At 42.7% G+C, this 22,232-nt stretch overlaps 1 protein-coding gene across 1 annotated transcript in view; it reads left to right on the top strand.

Annotated features, from left to right (window-relative positions):
• Window positions 1–22,232, top strand: part of LOC133555229 (protein SOGA1-like) — a 229,333-nt gene that overhangs the window by 192,980 nt on the left and 14,121 nt on the right. The window contains 8 exon segments of the mRNA XM_061904825.1: window positions 3,943–4,092; window positions 4,170–4,194; window positions 4,197–4,270; window positions 10,140–10,198; window positions 10,275–10,395; window positions 12,432–12,989; window positions 18,303–18,570; window positions 18,644–18,865. Coding sequence (XP_061760809.1) covers window positions 3,943–4,092; window positions 4,170–4,194; window positions 4,197–4,270; window positions 10,140–10,198; window positions 10,275–10,395; window positions 12,432–12,989; window positions 18,303–18,570; window positions 18,644–18,865 — 1,477 coding nt within the window.

Raw genomic sequence — 22,232 nt, 5'->3', positions numbered from 1 at the left:
CTCACTGCTCCCCTCACCTCCCAGGGGGTGAACAAGGGTGATGGGTCAAATACAGAAGACACATTTTTACCACACCTAGTGTGTGTGACAATCATTGGTACTTTAACTTAACTTTAATCTACTCAAGTGTGGTCAAAACATCAAAGGTTGGAATTGGGAATTAAATCACCAAAAAGGATTCCCGGGCGCGGCCACCGCTGCTGCTCACTGCTCCCCTCACCTCCCAGGGGGTGAACAAGGGTGATGGGTCAAATACAGAAGACACATTTTTACCACACCTAGTGTGTGTGACAATCATTGGTACTTTAACTTAACTTTAATCTACTCAAGTGTGGTCAAAACATCAAAGGTTGGAATTGGGAATTAAATCACCAAAAAGGATTCCCGGGCGCGGCCACCGCTGCTGCTCACTGCTCCCCTCACCCCCCATGGGGTCAACAAGGGGATGGGTCAAATGCAGAGAAAAATTTCTCCACACCTAGTGTGTGTGTGACAATCATTGGAACTTTAACTTTTTAAAAAGCCTCTGTCAATAAGAAGCCCATGGGTAAAGAAAAAAAACACATTTTGGTTAGGATCTGAATCCAGGAGTTTATTTTTCATGCTTTACTGTTTGCTTGCATTGAGGCCTAGCGGGTCAGAGAGCAACCACACAAAGTTGATGATGTTGTGCAGGGGTGCCCATTACGTCGATCGCGAGCTACCAGTCGACCGCGGGGGGTGTGTCAGTCGATCTCCAGCCAGGCTTTTAAAAAAAATAGACCTAAAAATGAGTGATCATCAATCTTCACCAAGACGTCACTTAAATGACATTCACGGTACCGGAGGGTCTTGTGAGATGACGCTGGCTGCTGCAAGATCATTATTATGAAAATATGACCGAGAGGAAGGCGAGAAACACTTTTTATTTCAACAGACTCTCGCGCCGTACCTTCCGTCAAAACTCTAAAGGCCGACTGCACATTTCCTATCTTCACAATAAAAGCCCTTATTTAGTTAGCGCAGGCAGCATGAAGCAGGGCTTTTATTGTGAAGATAGGAAATGTGCAGTCGGCCTTTAGAGTTTTGACGGAAGGGACGGCGCGAAAGTCTGTTGAAATAAAAAGTGTTTCTCGCCTTCCTCTCTGTCATTTTTTCATAATAATGAACTGGCAGCAGCCAGCGTCATCTCACAAGACCCTCGGGTGCCGTGAATGTCAATCAAGCAAGCTACGGAATTTGCCGCCAATGTCTTTCTTGTAAAGTGTATGGAAGCTGGATGAATTAGATGCCAGAAACCAACCACCTTCATGTGGTATTGTACAGAAAGGACAACTTTTTTCTCCTCCATTTGAAAATGTGGGCGTTATCATCATTACTGTCTGATTCCAATCAATGCAAGTCATCAGAATCAGGTAATACACCAACTTATATTCTTGTCTTTGTGAAAGAAAGACATCTATATGTGTTACACATGCTTGTATTATCATTAAACACATTTAACTTGTTTACAAAAATGTCTCTTTCATAAATAAATAAATATAAATGATATATATAAATGAGGTAGATCCCCTCGAGTTGGTCAATTGAAAAGTAGCTCGCCTGCAGAAAAAGTGTGGGCACCCCTGATGTAGTGGAAGTAGAAACTTGCTGTGTGTGTGTGGCACTTGGCGCCCACTCTGTGTACGTAACTTTACTGCCACCTGTGGGTAGAAAAGTGGAACACTATCACCTATACCTCTCATGATGAAAATGTGTGTATTCAGATTTTGTCTTAATACAAAAAAAAAAAAACAGGTCTTGAAAAGAGGGGTCAGCTTACCTCTCTTATACTTTAATTAGTATGGTAACTCTGTGGGTTCCCTCCGGGTACTCCGGCTTCCTCCCACTTCCAAAGACATGCACCTGGGGATAGGTTGATTGGCAACACTAAATGGTCCCTAGTGTGTGAATGTTGTCTGTCTATCTGTGTTGGCTCTGGAATGAGGTGACGACTTGTCCAGGGTGTACTCCGCCTTCCGCCCGAGGGCAGCTGGGCTAGGCTCCAGCACCCCCTGCGTTCCCCAGAGCAGACCTGGGCAAATTAAGGCCACATGCGGCCCATTAAGCTTTTCAATCTGGCCCACCGGACATTCCCTAATTCTTTTTTTTTAGATCTTTAAGATGGAAAGTGTAGCTGCCATTATGATGTGCACTCATGTTTTCTAATGACTATAAGTCTTGAACTATACAAAGTACAAACCCCAATTCCACATGAGTTGGGAAATTGTGTTAGATGTAAATATAAACAGAATACAATGATTTGCAAATCCTTTTCAACCCATATTCAGTTGAATATGCTACAAAGACAACATATTTGATGTTCAAACCTCATAAACTTTTTTTTTTTTTGCAAATAATAATTAACTTAGAATTTCATGGCTGAAACATGTGCCAAAGTAGTTGGGAAAGGGCATGTTCACCACTGTGTTACATCACCTTTTCTTTTAACAACACTCAATAAACGTTTGGGAACTGAGGAAACTAATTGTTGAAGCTTTGAAAGTGGAATTCTTTCCCATTCTTGTTTTATGTAGAGCTTCAGTCGTTCAACAGTCCGGGGTCTCCGCTGTCGTATTTTACGCTTCATAATGCGCCACGCATTTTCGACGGGAGACAGGTTTGGACTGCAGGTGGGCCCAGAAAGTACCTGCACTCTTTTTTAACAAAGCCACGCTGTTTTTACACGTGCTGAATGTGGCTCGGTATTGTCTTGCTGAAATAAGCAGGGGCGTCCATGAAAAAGGCGGCACTTAGTTGGCAGCATATGTTGTTCCAAAACCTGTATGTACCTTTCAGCATTAATGGTGCGTTCACAGATGTGTAAGTTACCCATGCCTTGGGCACTAATGCACCCCCATACCATCACAGATGCTGGCTTTTGAACTTTGCGTCGATAACAGTCTGGATGGTTTGCTTCCCCTTTGGTCCGGATGACACAATGTCGAATATTTCCAAAAACAATTGGAAATGTGGACTCGTCAGACCACAGAACACTTTTCCACTTTGCATCAGTCCATCTTAGATGATCTCGGGCCAAGAGAAGCTGGCGGCGTTTCTGGATGTTGTTGATAAATGGCTTTTGCTTTGCATAGTAGAGCTTTAAATTGCACTTACAGATGTAGCGACAAACTGTATTTAGTGACAGTGGTTTTCTGAAGTGTTCCTGAGCCCATGTGGTGATATCCTTTAGAGATTGATGTCGGTGTTTGATACAGTGCCATCTGAGGGATCGAAGGTCACAGTCATTCAATGTTGGTTTCCGGCCATGCCGCTTACGTGGAGTGATTTCTCCAGATTCTCTGAACCTTTTGATGATATTATGGACCCTAGATGTTGAAATCCCTAAATTTCTTGCAAATGCACTTTGAGAAATGTTGTTCTTAAACTGTTTGACTATTTGCTCACGCAGTTGTGGACAAAGGGGTGTACCTCGCCCCATCCTTTCTTGTGAAAGACTGAGCATTTTCTGGGAACCTTTTTTTATACCCAATCATGGCACCCACCTGTTCCCAATTAGCCTGCACACCTGTGGGATGTTCCAAATAAGTGTTTCATGAGCATTCCTCAACTTTATCAGTATTTATTGCCACCTTTCCCAACTTCTTTGTCACGTGTTGCTGGCATCAAATTCTAAAGAAAAAAAACATGTTTATCAGTTTGAACACAAATATGTTGTCTTTGTAGCATATTCAACTGAATATGGGTTGAAAATGATTTGCAAATCATTGTATTCTGTTTATATTTACATCTAACACAATTTCCCAACTCATATGGAAACGGGGTTTGTATTTCTATATGATTGCCATGTCTTGAATCACTTTAGTTTCTAAAAATAAATGCAAAAGCAGCATATACGGACCGCAGGTTCCCACTTTTCCCTTAAACTCACTTAATATGATCACCCCTCTGTCTTCATTCCAGCTGGAGACCAAAGCGGGCAAAGCTGCGACATTGTCCTCCGCCGACGCAGCGGACCCGCCCGACCTGAAGGTGTCGCTCATTAGGGAGCGGGAGGAACACCAACACCTTCTGGCCGAGTCCTACGCAGCTGTGATGGACCTGACCAAGCAGGTAAAACGTGTCTGTTGTATGAAAGTTTCAGATTTTGAGGAGATTTTTACGCCATGGTTTTGCCTCTCCGTTGTCAGCTTCAGATCGGAGAGAGGAACTGGGGCAGGAGAAGCTGGAGCTGCTCGAGAGGCTCAGCCAGGAGAGAGCTCAGTGGGAGCAGAGGCTGAGAGAGGCTAAGGTATGCATGCTGTGATGGTGATGGTCGTGGGTATCAGACAAAAGATTCCCTTAGAGGGGGGGTTGCCCACTTTTGCAGTCCTCTCCAAGGTTTCTCATAGTCATCATTGTCACCGACGTCCCACTGGGTGTGAGTTTTCCTTGCCCTTATGTGGGCCTACCGAGGATGTCGTAGTGGTTTGCGTTGTGGTTTGTGCAGCCCTTTGAGACACTAGTGATTTAGGGCTATATAAGTAATCATTGATTGATTAAAGATTCACCTCAGTGGTGATTTCATTCAATGGATTTCTCACATTTCACAACAATGATGCCTTAGACCAATGGTTCCCAAACTTTTGCCGGCTGGCGCCCCCTTGGCTCCCCAGTGAATTCCTAGCCCCCCCCCCCCCCCCCCCCCCCATTTATTTTTTTAGCAGTTTTAACTGTTTCAGCAACATAGAATGGTAAATAAACATTCCACCAGTAACCTTCATTGTCTCACACTTAATATTAATGGGATGGATGTGCTTGGTGCAGGGACATAAGCTTCTCAACATCAGGCTGGAACTCACTAAGAAGAAGTCGTAGATCCCCGCGGTCAGTAATTTTCAGTCGGTTTCTTTGCTTGGAAAGAAGCAAGGCGACTGCACTGAAGCCCCGTTCTACTAAATATGATGTTGGCGTGTGGTAACCGAACCCGGATGCGTCGTCCACTGACTCGTCCTGCTGCACGTGTTGTGTACAAATCGTCAAACAAACGTTCGAACTTCTGACTTCGACTTCGGACTGCCGCCCCTCTACCGCCCCCTTCTTCCTCACTGTCCCCCCAGATCTTCCCACCGCCCACTTTGGGAACCACTGCCTTAGACCAAGCATGTCAAAGTGAAGTGAAGTGAATGACATTTATATAGCGCTTTTCTCTAGTGACTCAAAGCGCTTTACATAGTGAAACCCGATATCTAAGTTACATTTAAAGCAGTGTGGGTGGCACTGGGAGCAGGTGGGTAAAGTGTCTTGCCCAAGGACACAACGGCAGTGACTAGGATGGCGGAAGCGGGAATCGAACCTGCAACCCTCAAGTTGCTGGCACGGCCCGCTCTACCGATCGAGCTATGCCACCCCATAGCGGGTTATAGTTTGCTTTGTACATCATTTTAGATGTTTGCAAATGCCCCAAAATAGTTGAATTTCAATCATTGTGATTTAATAAATAAAGGGTTTGTATGTTCTCTATATCCAACATTATGTATTATTATAATTGATCATTTTTGTAACACAGAAAGTGAACGAAGCGCGCATTTGTGGTTGTTTCCCCATATTTCTACAGAATAACTCAGATATGTAACACTAGTGAGCAGTAGATAATATTAAGTGATTTTGGTCCAGAACATGTTTTGCTTTATTCATTATTGATGTGGCTGGAGATAGGGAAGTCTGGGCTTCCCTGCTTAGGCTGCTGCCCCCGCGACCCGACCTCGGATAAGCGGAAGATGATGGATGGATGGATGGCATTATTGATGTGTTTTTTGCTACTTACTCTATGTTGTATATTTTAACAGTAAACAGTCATGGGGTACCTTTTTGGGCCTAAACTCTAACGAAGCACATCACACTGCAAAAACTGAAATTGAAGTAAGATGAAATATCTCAAATAAGGGTGATATTTGCTTATTTTCTGTCTGATAAGATAATTTTTCTCACTGTGCAAATTTTATGTTAGAGTGTTTTACTTGTTTTAAGGGTTTTGCTCCTAAATGATCTCAGTAAGATATCACAGCTTGTAGCTGAGATTTGATGACCTATATCGAGTAAAACATGCTTTAAACTATAATATCAACTGTTGCAAAGCTGTTTCATCAACACTCAAGAGTATAAAACTACTTTTTTTAAATAATAATTTCTTATTTCAAGCATGAAAAAAAATCAGGACTTTGACACAATTTTGTCTCATAATTAAAACAGATGACAGCCAAATGGACTTTGCTGTTTTATTTTCAATGAAACAAGAGAACATACTTACTCATAAAGTAGTACAGTAAACTGACAGTTAATATTTAAACATTTAACATGGAACATTTTCAACATACGGTAAATAGTTCATGCAATTTCGAATGAATTCTTCAAAATTACAATAACATTTTTTTGGGCCGGTACCGTATTTTTCGGACTATAAGTCGCAGTTTTTTTCATAGTTTGGCCAGTGGTGCTACATATACTCCGGAGCGACTTATGTGTGAAATTATTAACACATTACCGTAAAATATCAAATAATATTATTTATCTCATTCGCGGAAGAGACGAAGAAAATGTCAGCAATCGTCACACACACGTCAACCAATAAGAATTTGTCGGGGGAGGGTCATGGCAGAAGTGCATTGTGGGTCATGAGATGCTAACTGCTATATGCTACTGCCGTAGCTATTAAAATGTATCATTTCATTGTTGGTGGTAACTTATAAAAACTGAGATGGGCTGAACAAAAATTGGACCGAAAAGAAAATCACGTACTGCAGATTACAAGATGGATGTAGTGAAATATGCAGCAGAAAACGACAAGAGGAAGCGGCGCATACCTTTGGAGTTGGCAGAGTTGTTTAGAAGCCACATCGAGGAAGAAGATTTCATGGGATTTAGCGATTAGGAGTGACAGATTGTTTGGTAAACGTATAGCATGTTCTATATCAGGGGTCGGGAACCTTTTTGGCTGAGAGAGCCAAGAAGCCAAATATTTTCAAATATATTTACGTAAGAGCCATATAATATATTTTTAACACTGAACACAACTAAAAGTGTACATTTTTAAGTAAGACCAACATTTCTAGAGTAATAATAGGTCTCTTATTCTTTGTAATAACGTTGTTATTCTGAAGCTAACTGTGGATGGGGGCGTGGCCTGCGGGTCTGCAGCGAAGCGGGGTCTTGCCAGGACCGGCCTCAAAATCAGCGACAGGTGTGTAAATGGCCCACCTGGACCTTGTTGAAGAACTAGCCCTACACTAACCAATAATAAAAAAAACATTTCTTACCCTTAAGGCAACTTCTTGAACAGGTGCGGTAGAAAAAGGATGGATGGATTCAAATGCATGAGCATTTTTATATTTTGAACATTATTTTTAACACTGTGATTACAAGTGGAATTATTCATTACTTATCGTGTTAAGCAATGTCAGCTCAGATTTATCCGAGAGCCAGATGCAGTCATCAAAAGAGCCACATCTGGCTCTAGAGCCATAGGTTCCCTACCCCTGGTTTATATGTTATAGTTATTTGAATGACTCTTACCATAATATGTTAGGTTAACATACAAGGCACCTTCTAGGTTGGTTATTTATGCCTCATATAACGTACACTTATTCAGCCTGTTGTTCACTATTCTTTATTTATTTTAAATTGCCTTTCAAATGTCTATTCTTGGTGATGGATTTTATCAAAAAAAATTCCCCAAAAAATGCGACTTATACTCAGAGGTGGGTAGAGTAGCCAGAAATTGTACTCAAGTAAGAGTACTGTTACTTTAGAGATTTATTACTCAAGTAAAAGTAAGGAGTAGTCACCCAAATATTTACTTGAGTAAAAGGAGGTTGATTGGCAACACTAAATGGTCCCTAGTGTGTGAATGTTGTCTGTCTATCTGTGTTGGCCCTGCGATGAGGTGGCGACTTGTCCAGGGTGTACCCCGCCTTCCGCCCGATTGTAGCTGAGATAGGCGCCAGCGCCCCCCGCGACCCCGAAAGGGAAAAAGCTTTAGAAAATGGATGGATGGATGAAAAAACTACTCAAGTACTGAGTAACTGATGAGTAACCTGATTACGGCAACAAATAATGCACAAAAACATAAAAATAGCAATGAGCAAATTCAGAGCCAGGAATATCTCTTAAGCAACTAAAACAATAATATATATTAAATAATAATACATTAAAATTAAATAAAAAATTGGCACATTGAGCCACAATAGGGCTTCACGGTGGGAGAGGGGTTAGTGTGTCTGCCTCGCAATACGAAGTTCCTGCAGTCCTGGGTTCAAATCCAGGCTCGGGATCTTTCTGTGTGGAGTTTGCATGTTCTCCCCGTGAATGCGTGGGTTCCCTCCGGGTACTCCGGCTTCCTCCCACTTCCAAAGACATGCACCTGGGGATAGGTTGATTGGCAACACTAAATGGTCCCTAGTGTGTGAATGTTGTCTGTCTATCTGTGTTGGCCCTGCGATGAGGTGGCGACTTGTCCAGGGTGTACCCCGCCTTCCGCCCGATTGTAGCTGAGATAGGCGCCAGCGACCCCCGCGACCCCGAAATGGAATAAGCGGTAGAAAATGGATGGATGGATACACATACATTTATATATACAGTATATAATTTATATTTATTTATTTTGCCGTTTTTGTTCACATGTTGAAGGTGTTTTAATGAATATACATGCATGTTTAACATATAGACTCCTATCTTTCATGAAGACAAGAATATAAGTTGGTGTATTACCTGATTCTGATGACTTGCATTGATTGGAATCAGACGTCCACGTTTTCAAATGGAGGAGAAAAAAAGTTCCTCTTTTCTGTCTAATACCACATGAAAGTCGTTGGTTTTTGGCATCTTATTTGTCCAGCTTCCATATTCGTTTTTATACACTTTACAAGAAATACATTGGCGGCAAACTCCGTAGCTTGCTCGCTTGTTTGCTCTGGCTTTCGGAGACTCTTATTTTGTTAGCGCAGGCGCGATGGAGCGGCACTTTTATTGTGAAGGCAGGAACTGTGCGATCAGTCTTTAGGCTTTTGACGGGAAGTACGGTTGAAATAAAAAGTGTCTTTTTTCCTTTACACTTTTGATTGATTGATTGAAACTTTTATTAGTAGATTGCACAGTACAGTACATATTCTGTACAATTGACCACTAAATGGTAACACCTGAATACGTTTTTCAACTTGTTTAAGTCGGGTCATGTGACCACCTGGCTCTGTTTGATTGGTCCAACGTCACCAGTGACTGCATGTGATTGGTGAAACGCAGGCATGCATAGATCCTACTTTGAAGCTCTGTCATTAACCAAAACAAACATTAATAGATCGATAAAAAAAAGTAGCGAGCTGAATGTAGATAAATGGAATGGAGTAAAAGTAGCGTTTCTTCTCTGTAAATATACTCAAGTAAAAGTAAAAGTATGTTGCATAAAAACTACTCTTAGAAGTACAATTTATCCCAAAAGTTACTCAAGTAGATGTAACGGAGTAAATGTAGCGCGTTACTACCCACCTCTGCTTATACTCCAGTGCGACTTATATATGTTTTTTTCCTTCTTTATTATGCATTTTCAGCCGGTGCGACTTATACTCCGGAGCAATTTATAATCCGAAAAATACGGTATATATGCACACTAATTGACTGAAAGAGCACGCAGTTGGCGCGATGATGTCATGTTATCGATGGGAAAAGGACTTTTTAGACCATATGATTTGCCTTAGCGGCTAGGAGACCCTTGTTGCCTTTCCATTAAAAAAAATTAACTAGTTTTTAGTATAAGTTTGCTGGTTTCAAGAAATGTAATGCCGAGCGCAAATCATTATGTCAAAATAATGGCACTAGCATTTACTTCATTTAAAAATATTTTTCAACATATTGAGCAAAAAGGTCTTATTTTTTTTTCTACCAAGAAAAGTGCACTTGTTATTAGTGAGAATATACTTATTTTAAGGTATTTTTGGGTTCATTGAAGTTAGCTCATTTTACTTGTTTTGACAAGCCGAATTTTCTTGTTCTATTGGTAGATAATTTTTCGTAGTTCAACTAAAATACCCCTCTTTTTTTTTCTTTTTTCTTGTTTTTGAACACTGACTTTTCGCAGTCGCTGTGTGCAAAAACAAATGATCTAACCTCCGCCTTATTTTTCTTCACAGTTAAAGTCATCATTAGGATCCGAGTCCTCTGTAGACTCAGTAATCACTAATGGAACGAGGTACAAACTCATCAGCAACAAATCTAATATGTTGAATGTTTCTGCACGTTTAAATTGGGTTTGAATTTGTTTGTAGAGAAAGGACCAAGTCCACAGCAGAGCTGGAAGACCCGGAACATTTAGAAGGCCTACCTCCTTTGATTTGTCCACAGCTGAGTGACTCCAACAAGAAGAACTGGACCTATCTGAATAATGAGGTCAGTATCATTTTGGGTGTTTATTTGTCCAAATAGGTCTACGCTCGCATCTGTTAATGTGTGTGTCAATTAATTGACCTAGCTCCTAACTATTTGAACCCAAGTTTTATTATAACGACAAGAACTATAACAACTTCCTGTCAGTCAGCTAAAGATGACAGAGCTGTAACTTTATTTATAAAACCCTTTAAAAACAACCACAGTTGAAGAACAAAGGGCCGTACTCCACAAAGAAATAGAGGCTGAGGACAGACTAAAAATAACATTCAAAACAGAAGTAAAATACACATTGAAAAAGCAAATACAAATTATCCTAACAACAATTTGTTGGATAAAAAGCAGTTAAAAAGTTAAAGGCCTACTGAAATGAGATTTTCTTATATAAACGGGGATAGCAGGTCCATTCTATGTGTCATACTTGATCATTTCGCGATATTGCCATATTTTTGCTGAAAGGATTTAGTAGAGAACATCGACGATAAAGTTCGCAACTTTTGGTCGCTAATAAAAAAGCCTTGCCTGTACTGGAAGTAGCGGACAGTGTGCGCGTGACATCACTGGTTGTAGGGCTCCTCACATCCTCACATTGTTTACAATCATGGCCACCAGCAGCGAGAGCGATTCGGACCGAGAAAGTGACAATTTCACCATTAATTTGAGTGAGGATGAAAGATTCGTGGATCAGGATAGTGAAAGTGAAGGACTAGGAAAAAAAAAAAAAGGCGAGGGCAGTGGGAGCGATTCAGATGTTATTAGACACATTTACTAGGATAATTCTGGAAAATCCCTTATCTGCTTATTGTGTTACTAGTGTTTTAGTGAGATTATATGGTCGTACCTGTACAACCTGAAAGTCAGCCCCGCACCTTTCTTCAGCACCAGTCGACGGGTGGTGGCGATGCCCATCTCTGCCCTTCGCAAAGGACCCTCTTCGAAACACGATCTTTCGAAATGATCGCTGCATAATACACTGTACTTTGTGTGTGTGGTCCAATCCAACCGTGTTCGCTTGACATCTCTGTTCCATAGTAAAGCTTGACTGTCATCTTTCGGGAATGCAAACAATGAAACACCGGCTGTGTTTGTGTTGCTAAAGGCGGCCGCAATACACCGCTTCCCACCTACAGCTTTCTTCTTTGACGTCTCCATTATTCATTGAACAAATTGCAAAAGATTCAGCAACTTAAATCTCCATAATACTGTGGAATTATGCGATGAAAACAGACGACTTATAGCTGGGAACGATGCTGGAACAAAATGTCCTCTACAATGCGTGACGTCACGCGCACGCGTCATCATACCGTGACGTTTTAGCATGATACTTCCGCGCGAAATTTTAAATTGCAATTTCGTAAACTAAAAAGGCCGTATTGGCATGTGTTGCAATGTTAATATTTCATCATTGATATATAAACTATCAGACTGCGTGGTCGCTAGTAGTGGCTTTCAGTAGGTCTTTAAGTATGTGTCCATGAAAGGGCATTTTATGACTTTTCTTAATTTGATTACATGCTATGGTAGGATTTTATCGTCATAATTTTATTGCATGATTTTTGTATTTCTTTAATTTAGGTAGCCAGGGACTACAGATGGAAATGAGCTATTTAGCTATAATCTGGTACAGAACATATTTGTCTTTGAGCTTAATGTTTCTGTGCATTGTCCTTTTCAAATAAAGACTAAACACATAAAGAATGTAATTGCATTCATTAAAATCAAGGTTGGGGCAGCACAGTGCAACAGGGGTTAGTGCATGTGGTCCTGGGTTCGATCCCCAGGCTCGGGGTCTTTCAGTGTGGGGTTTGCATGTTCTCCCCGTGACTGCGTGGGTTCCCACCTCCAAAAACATGCACCTGGGGATAGGTTGATTGGCAACACTAAATTGGCCCTAGTGTCTGTCTATCTGTGTTGCCCCTGCGATGAGGTGGCGACTTGTCCAGGGTGTACACCGCCTTCCGCCCCGATGCATCTGGGATAATTATTATGATGGGACCCAAGTGAAATGTGAACTGATCCTGATTCCCTGTCATTCGTAGACACCAGAGGTCAGCGGTGTCTGTAAGACCTGGGACGGCCCGAGCGCCAGCGGCTCCTGCAACAACTTAGCCCCATCAGGACTGGATCTGGAGTCCGTCCAGAGGAGCCACACCGCTCCGGAAAGCACCGGCATTCGGATGTACTACAGCCCTCCCGCTGTCCGCCGCATGGAGCACAAAAGACGGACACAGGACGGCAAAAAGCTGCAGGGGAAGACGGAGAGAACATCCACGCTGAGCGTCTCCGAGGCAAGCCTGGCGGACCTGCAGCAGCCCTCGTCCTCCTTTTCCTGGTCTTACGAGCAGTGGCTGAGCTCGCTGTCCAAGCAGCACCGAGAGCTGCTGGAGAGTGGGTGCACCACCTTGTCCGACGATGCCGGCGCGATCGACGACGACGTCGCACCCTCCGCTGCCAACGGGATGACCTCCTCGCCATTTCACGGCCTGGAAATTGGGGAGATTTCTGCTAACTTGAGTGACGATATGAAAGAGATGACCAACTGTGTACGGCAGGCCATTCGCTCGTCATCTCTGGAGAGGAAATCCAGCAAAGAACCAGTGAGTCCGGCTTGGTCCGCCACTTCTTTTTTGAATACAAAGGTGTTTTTAAAAAAAGTTAAAGGCCTACTGAAATGAGATTTTCTTATTTAAACAGGGATAGCAGGTCCATTCTATGTGTCATACATGATCATTTCGCGATATTGCCATATTTTTGCTGAAAGGATTTAGTAGAGAACATCGACGATAAAGTTCGCAACTTTTGGTCGCTAATAAAAAAGCCTTGCCTGTACCGGAAGTAGCAGACGATGTGCGCGTGACATCACGGGTTGTAGGGCTCCTCACATCCTCCTTATAATCGTAGCCTCCAGCAGCAAGAGCTATTTAGATCGAGAAAGCGACAATTTCCCCTTTAATTTGAGCGAGGATGAAAGATTCGTGGATGAGGAAAGTTAGAGTTAAGCACTAAAAATGTCACGCTTGCGGCGCATCTGGTTGCGCGGATTTGCCACCTCTTGGATGCACAACGACCAGTCAGGCAGGATTGCAGGTAGGAACTTGATTTAATATACAAACAAAAGAACACTGGTACAAAAATGGAAAAATAAAGCACGTGCTTACGCACGGTAAGCTAATGCTAAACTTAGCTGGAGATAAAAGTACTAACAGTGACGTGCCGAGCGCACGCGAAGCTAAGGCGGAACTTTGCACAAAGAAATCTACAAAGCGTGGGAGCAAACAATGAGCCGAGAGCGAACTAAGGAATCAGGTGGGCTTAAATACACAAATAATCAGAACACAGGTGCGCCTGACGCCAGAGCAGGTGAATCAAATGGCGAAACCATGGCGACGAACACAAACAAGGAAATACATAACTGAAGGGATCGGCAGAGTCTAGAAATAAACATGATCAAAAACATAACAGGCAAAACCATAAACGATCCGAGTCGCGGATCTTGACAAAAAAAAAAAAGAGGTGGCGGCAGTGGGAGCGTTTCAGATGTAATTAGACACATTTACTAGGATAATTCTGGAAAATCCCTTATCTGCTTATTGTGTTAATAGTATTTTAGTGAGATTATGAAGTCATACCTGAAAGTCGGATGGCTGCGGTGAACGCCAGTGTCTCTGAGAGAAGCCGAGGAGCAAAGATCACAGCTGCCTTTTTGAGCTGCAGGATGAGGTCCCATAATCCACTGAAGTCTCCGGTAAGAGCCGACTTAATATCACAATGTTACCATAAAAAAACTTGCTGGTTGACATAGAGAAACAAGTTCGCTTGACCGCTCTGTGTTAAAGCTTCACAACAAACAAAGAAACACCGGCTGTGTCTCGGTGCTAAAGACAGCTGCAATCCACGCTTTCCACCAACAGCATTCTTCTTTGACGTCTCCATTATTAATTGAACAAATTGCAAAAGAATCAGCAACACAGATGTCCAAAATACTGTGTAATTATGCGATAAAAAGAGACAACTTTTAGCCGTGAGTGGTGCTGGGAGAACATGTCCGCTCCAACCAATAACGTCACAAGCACGCCTCAACATTCCGCGATGTTTTCAACAGGATACCTAGCGGGAAATTTAAAATTTCAATTTAGTAAACTAAAAAGGCCGTATTGGCATGTGTTGCAATGTTAATATTTCATCATTGTTATATAAACTATCAGACTGCGTGGTCGCTAGTAGTGGCTTTCAGTAGTCCTTTAAACAATGTAACAAGGTTTTCCAGAATAAATCAACTCAAGTTATGGAAAAAAATGCCAACATGGCACTGCCATATTTATTATTGAAGTCACAAAGTGCTTTTTTTTTTTAACATGCCTCAAAACAGCAGCTTGGAATTTGGGACACGCTCTCCCTGAGAGAGCATGAGGAGGTCGAAGTGGGCGGGGTTTAGGGTAGGGGATAGCGGGGGGTGTATATTGTAGCGTCCCGAAAGAGTTAGTGATGCAAGTAGGGGTGTAACGGTACACAAAAATTTCGGTTCGGTACGTACCTCGGTTTAGAGGTCACGGTTCGGTTCATTTTCGGTACAGTAAGAAAACAACAAAATATACATTTTTCGAGTAATTTATTTACCAAATTTGCGAAATCTTCCACCAAAAATATTTTTCTTACTGGGATATTTGATGTGAAGTAATGGGAACCTAATGCGTGGGTTCCCTCCGGGTACTCCGGCTTCCTCCCACTTCCAAAGACATGCACCTGGGGATAGGTTGATTGGCAACACTAAATGGTCCCTAGTGTGTGAATGTGAGTGTGAATGTTGTCTGTCTATTTGTGTTGGTCCTGCGATGAGGTGGCGACTTGTCCAGGGTGTACCCCGCCTTCCGCCCGATTGTAGCTGAGATAGGCGCCAGCGCCCCCCGCGACCCCAAAAGGGAATAAGCGATAGAAAATGGATGGATGGATAATGGGAACCTTGGCTAGGACAATAATTCTTAATAACATGGATTTTGATTCAATATTATGTTTTCAGGTTTGACAGTTTGAACGGAAAAAAAACTGTTTTGTTTTGTTTCATTAGTCAACATTTTAACTTTTTCTAAATTACATTTAATCTTCAAGCTTTTTTAATTTGACTTTTGTTATGTTTTTGTTTATTTTAATAGTACTTTTAGAATGTGCCGTGGGCCTTTAAAACATTAGCTGTGGGCCCCAAAAGGCCTCCGGGGCACACTTTTGACACCCCTGCTATAGATAATAAAAAAATATATCTGATCAATTGATGGAATAAAAGCAGAGCCTGGAGACGCATGCACGTTTATCATAACTCTCTCGCTCTCTGCCCCTCCCTCACGAATGCTGCGGTTGCTGCGCATAATGTGTTTTGTTTTAACCGCTTCTTAACCCTGAACGTACATTGTTAATACACGCAACTATAACTCAAAATGCCGGACATTTGAGGCATTTAAGAAATTCTGCCCTGCGATGAGGTGGCGACTTGTCCAGGGTGTACCCCGCCTTCCGCCCGATTGTAGCTGAGATAGGCGCCAGCGCCCCCCGCAACCCCGAAAGGGAATAAGCGGTAGAAAATGGATGGATGGATGGATGCCCTGACAGCCCCGCAAAAGAGGACATGTCCGGTGTGAGAGGACGTAAGGTCAGTCTATCCTAGCCCGGTTGCTGCTAGCATGCTAGCAAAAGAGGACATGTCCAGTGCTAGCAGCGATCGGGCTGGGATAGACTGACCTTGCGTCTTCTCACACCGGACATGTCCTCTTTTGCGGGGCTGTCAGGGCAGAGTTTCTCAAATGCCTCAAGTGTCCGGCATTTTGAGTATTGTTTATGCTACTTAATATGTCCGTCTGGAAACTTGTTCGGTACAACTCCGCACCGAACCGAAACCCCCATACCGAAACGATTCAATACAAATACACGTACCGTTACACCCCTAGCTGCAAGGGGTTCTGGGTATTTGTTATGTTGTGTTACGGTGCGGATGTTCTCCCGAAATGTGTTCGTCATTCTTGTTTGGTGTGGGTTCACAGTGTGGCGCATATTTGTAACAGTGCTAAAGTTGTTTATACAGCCATCCTCAGGGTGACCTGTATGGCTGTTGACTAAGTATGCATTGCAACTTGTGTGTGTGAAAATCCGTAGATATTTTGTAATTAGGCTGGCACGTAAAGGCAGTACCTCTAAGTAAATAAGAACGGTAAGAACGGTCTTCCATTTGTTCACGTTGCTTTAATAAATTATAGCAGTGAAATACAATAACAAAACATGTTATCAACGTATTCCTAAGTGCTGTCTGGCATAACTCCAACACGTCATCCACTTCCTGTTTGCGTGTGTGTCACAATAATAGTACCGTGGTGCAACATTCTCTACTAAGGTTTATTGGCGCTCTGTACTTCTCCTTACGTCCGTGTACCACTCCGTACAGCGGCGTTTTAAAAAGTCAAAAATGTAACTTTTTAAAACCGACACCGATAATTTCCGATATTATCAATCCAATCCACTTTATTTATAAAGCACATTTAAACAACAAGAAGGTTTCCAAAGTGCTGCACAGCCATGTTAAAAACAACATTAAAAACAATATTATGCTCCACCAATGACTGAATAAAAATAAATAAATAAATAAATATAAAACCAATATAAAAATAAATATGATTAAAAACAACGTTAAAGGGTAAAAGCAATTAATACAGTAAAATAGGAGGACAACAGAGGACGGAGGACCACACTACTCATGTAGTGTTAAAAGCCAAAGAATAAAAGTGGGTCTTTAGACATTTTAAAGCATTTATCGGCCGGTGATCAATCAATCAATCAATGTTTATTTATATAGCCCCAAATCACAAATGTCTCAAAGGACTGCACAAATCATTACGACTACAACATCCTCGGAAGAACCCTCAAAAGGGCAAGGAAAACTCACACCCAGTGGGCAGGGAGAATTCACATCCAGTGGGACGCCAATGACAATGCTGACTATGAGAAACCTTGGAGAGGACCTCAGATGTGGGCAACCCCCCCCCCCCCCCTCTAGGGGACCGAAAGCAATGGATGTCGAGCGGGTCTAACATGATACTGTGGAAGTTCAATCCATAGTGGCTCCAACACAGCCGCGAGAGTTCAGTTCAAAGCGGATCCAAGACAGCAGCGAGAGTCCCGTCCACAGGAGACCATCTCAAGCGGAGGCGGATCAGCAGCGTAGAGATGTCCCCAATCGATACAGGCGAGCGGTCCATCCTGGGTCTCGACTCTGGACAGCCAGTACTTCATTTATGGTTATCGGACCGGACCCCCTCCACAAGGGAGGGGGGGACATAGGAGGAAGAAAAGAAGCGGCAGATCAACTGGTCTAAAAAGGAGGTCTATTTAAAGGCTAGAGTATACAAATGAGTTTTAAGGTGAGACTTAAATGCTTCTACTGAGGTAGCATCTCGAACTGTTACCGGGAGGGCATTCCAGAGTACTGGAGCCCGAACGGAAAACGCTCTATAGCCCGCAGACTTTTTTTGGGCTCTAGGAATCACTAATAAGCCGGAGTCTTTTGAACGCAGATTTCTTGCCGGGACATATGGTATAATACAATCGGCAAGGTAGGCTAGAGCTAGACCGTGTAGTATTTTATACGTAAGTAGTAAAACCTTAAAGTCACATCTTAAGTGCACAGGAAGCCAGTGCAGGTGAGCCAGTACAGGTGTAATGTGATCAAACTTTCTTGTTCTTGTCAAAAGTCTAGCAGCCGCATTTTGTACCAACTGTAATCTTTTAATGCTAGACATGGGGAGACCCGAAAATAATACGTTACAGTAGACGAGACGTAACAAACGCATGGATAATCAGCAGTCCGATGTTATCGGACATCTCTAACGTCAGCATATCCTTCACTTGCTGCATCCTTTCTTTTTTCGCAGGCGGTCGGCATGTCCAGCAGGTCCACGCAGACCACGGCTCAGTGCGTCAGCATTGGGCTTCAAACCGACAACCTCCCCGGCATCAGAGGCTTAGGTTTCCACTCCAAAGCCTGGTCTCCCCGCCCATCGTCTGCAACCTCCTCGCCCTTAGCGTCAGCCCGCACTCGGCAGATCTCGACATCCCTGGATAAAGTCCACGGCCGAATCGACAGGCCCTGTTGTTCGCCCAAGTTCGGTTCCCCGAAGCTTCAACGTCGTGTGTCCTCCGGTATTTGAACTCCTCAGTAACATTACACTTCCAGGTCAGGTTCCAGTACGCTCATTGTCCTATCGTCTTCTAGGCTCCACCTCCAGACTTGATGGAGTTCCTCCTCCATCCAGAGACCGCAGCCTGTGGAGCCTCCAGCAGAGGACAATGAGTGGAGGCGGCGGCTCAGCCTGGGCTCGCTCGACCACAACCAGGGACAGCCCCGTGCTCAGCGGCCTCACCGACGGCCTCTCCAGCCTCTTCAGCGTGGTGGAGCATGCTGGAAGCACGGAGTCACTCTGGAGGGGGGATGGAGGTAAAATAATGCACTGTACATCTTTTTGATTTGAGCCACCCGAGTTATATCCAACTTCAGTGGGGCAAAAAAGCATTTAGTCAGCCAGCGATTGTGCAAGTTCTCCCACTTAAAATGATGACAGAGTTCTGTAATGTTCATCATAGGTACACTTCAACTGTGAGAGACAGAATGTGAAAAGAAAATCCAGGAATTCGCATTGTAGGAATTTTAAAGAATTTATTTGTAAATTGTGGTGGGAAATAATCATTCAAAGCTCTCACTGATGGAAGGAGGTTTTGGCTCAAAATCTCACGATACATGGCCACATTCATTCTTTCCTTAACACGGATCAATCGTCCTGTCCCCTTAGCAGAAAAACAGCCCCAAAGCATGATGTTTCCACCCACATGCTTCACAGTAGGTATGGTGTTCTTGGGATACCACTCAGTATTCTTCTTCCTCCAAACACGACCAGTTGAGTTTATACCATGCTGAAGAGTGCAGGGCCAAGGACCGAACCCTGGGGAACTCCACACGATACCTTAATGTAGTCCGAGGTCACATTGTTATGGGAGACGCACTGGACCCTGTCAGTAAGATAAGAGTTAAACCAAGACAGGGCTAAGTCTGACATACCAATTTCGTGTTTTGATACGTTCTAATAAAATATTATGATCGACATGGACGTGTTTCTTAAGCATTGTCCACACGTTTAAGTCAGGACTTTGGACTCTGCACGACGAGTTGAGTTTATACTTTTATTGATACTTTTTTATTAGTAGATTGCACAGTACAGTACATATTCCGTACAATTGACCACTAAATGGTAACACTCCAATAAGTTTTTCAACTTGTTTAAGTCGGGGTCCACGTTAATCAATTTATGGTAAATATACCAAAATGGATACATGGATGATACAGCAGAAGATTGGGAGAATGTCATGTGGTCAGATGAAACCAAAATAGAACTTTTTGGTATAAACTCAACTCGTCGTGTTTGGAGGAAGAAGAATACTGAGTTGCATCCTGAGAACACCATACCTACTGTGAAGCATGGGGGTGGAAACATCATGCTTTGGGGTTGTTTTTCTGCTAAGGGGACAGGACGATTGATCCGTGTTAAGGAAAGAATGAATGGGGCCATGTATCGTGAGATTTTGAGCCAAAACCTCCTTCCTTCGACGTCTGGGTGGCATTGTGGCGTGTGTTTGCGTTCTCGTGGTGCAGCAGAGATGGAACCCAGCGTTAAGGTAGGAATGAAGATTCATTCCTAACTACAAAAACAAACTAATAACAGAAATGCTGGCACATAGGCACTAAAGACAAAACAAACAGAACTAGCTTTGAAGCTAGAATGAACTGAAAGCGCTAGTATGTAAAGTAGGGACAAGTAAACAAACAAAATAGCATGGAAGCTAATAGGGTGAAAAAAGATAGTTACCACAATGCGGGAAGAGAGATGTCACTTGTTGCGTGTAGCAAACTATAGTCCGAGAACGAATGACAAACAAGGGCGGTCTTAAATAAGGAGATAACTAATCAAATCATGTGCGTGACGACAAACAAGAAACAGGTGACACTAAATGAGTAACCATGACAACAGAAACCAAACAGGAAGTTTCACCGGGAACCAAAGACGTCGAATACAACACAGGATGATAACAAAACAGAAACAAAACCAGAATATGACATGGTCCAAGACGTGGACCATGACACTTCCATCAGTGAGAAATAAGTATTTGGTCAAATGGTTGACCAAATACTTATTTTCCACCATAATTTACGAATAAATTCTTTAAAATTCCTATAATGTGATTTCCTGGATTTTTTTTCCCACATTCTGTCTCTCACATTTGATGTGTACCTATGATGAAAATTACAGACCTCTGTCATCATTTTAAGTGGCAGAACTTGCACAATCGGTGGCTGACTAAATACTTTTTCCCCCCACTATACATATTTTAAAGGGGAACATTATCAGCAGACCTATGTAAGCGTCAATATATACCTTGAAGGTGCAGAAAAAAGACCATATATTTTTTTAACCGATTTCCGAACTCTAAATGGGTGAATTTTGGCGAATTAAACGCCTTTCCGTTTATCGCGCTGGAGGCGATGACGTCAGAACGTGACGTCGCCGAGGTAACACACCCACCATTTTCATTTTCAACACATTGCAAACACCGGGTCTCAGCTCTGTTATTTTCCGTTTTTTCGAATATTTTTTGGAACCTTGGAGACATCATGCCTCGATGGTGTGTTGTCTGAGGGTGTAACAACACTAACAGGGAGGGATTCAAGTTGCACCACTGGCCCGAAGATGCCAAAGTGTCTGCCGCCAGACCCCCATTGAATGTGCCGGAGTGTCTTCACATTTTATCGGCGATGCTAAGACAGACATGGCACAGAGATGTATGGATAACCTGCAGATGCATTTGCAACGATAAAGTCAACAAAATCACAAAGGTCAGTTTTGTCGATGTTGTCGACTTATGTGCTAATCAGACATATTTGGTTGCGGCGTGACTGCCAGCTAATCAATGCTAACATGCTACGCTAATGGACGCTAACATGCTATTTACCGGCGGTGCTAAAGCAGACATGGCACAGAGATGTATGGATAACCTGCAGATACATTTGCAACGATAGTCAACGAAATCACAAAGGTGAGTTTTGTTGATGTTGACTGCCAGCTAATCGATGCTAACATGCTACGCTAATCGATGCTAACATGCTATTTACCGGCGGTGCTAAAGCAGACATGGCACAGAGATGTATGGATAACCTGTAGATGCATTTGCAACTATATTACATTTCCTTCCACCCACATTTAATGCGAAACAAACACTTACCAATCGACGGATTTAAGTTGCTCCAGTGTCACAAGATGCGAAAGTCCTGATCGTTTGGTCCGCACATTTTACCGGCGATGCTAACGCAGCTATTCGGCCATGCTATGGCTATAAATAGCGTCAATAGCTTCAGTTTCTTCTTCAATACTTTCATACTCCGACCATCTGTTTCAATACATGCGTAATCTGTTGAATCGCTTAAGTCGCTGAAATCCGAGTTTGAATCCGAGCTAATGTCGCTATATCTTGCTGTGGTATTCCCATTGTTTGTTTACATTGGCAGCACTGTGTGACGTCACAGGGAAATGGATAGTGGTTTCGAAGATAGCGAAAATAAGGCACTTTAAAGCTTTATTTAGGGATATTCCGAGACCGGTAAAATTTTGAATAAAACTTCAAAAAATACAACAAGCCACTGGGAACTGATTTTTATTGTTTTTACCCCTTTAGAAATTGTGATAATTTTCCCCTTTAAGGTATTTTGGGGTCCATTGAAGTTAGCTAATTTTACTTGTTTTGGAAAGTCTTGACAA

The sequence above is a fragment of the Nerophis ophidion genome, linkage group LG06, assembly GCF_033978795.1.
Source record: "Nerophis ophidion isolate RoL-2023_Sa linkage group LG06, RoL_Noph_v1.0, whole genome shotgun sequence".
NCBI lineage: Eukaryota > Metazoa > Chordata > Actinopteri > Syngnathiformes > Syngnathidae > Nerophis > Nerophis ophidion.
Note: the sequence above shows the minus strand (reverse complement) of the source record. Positions and strands in the feature narration are given on the sequence as shown.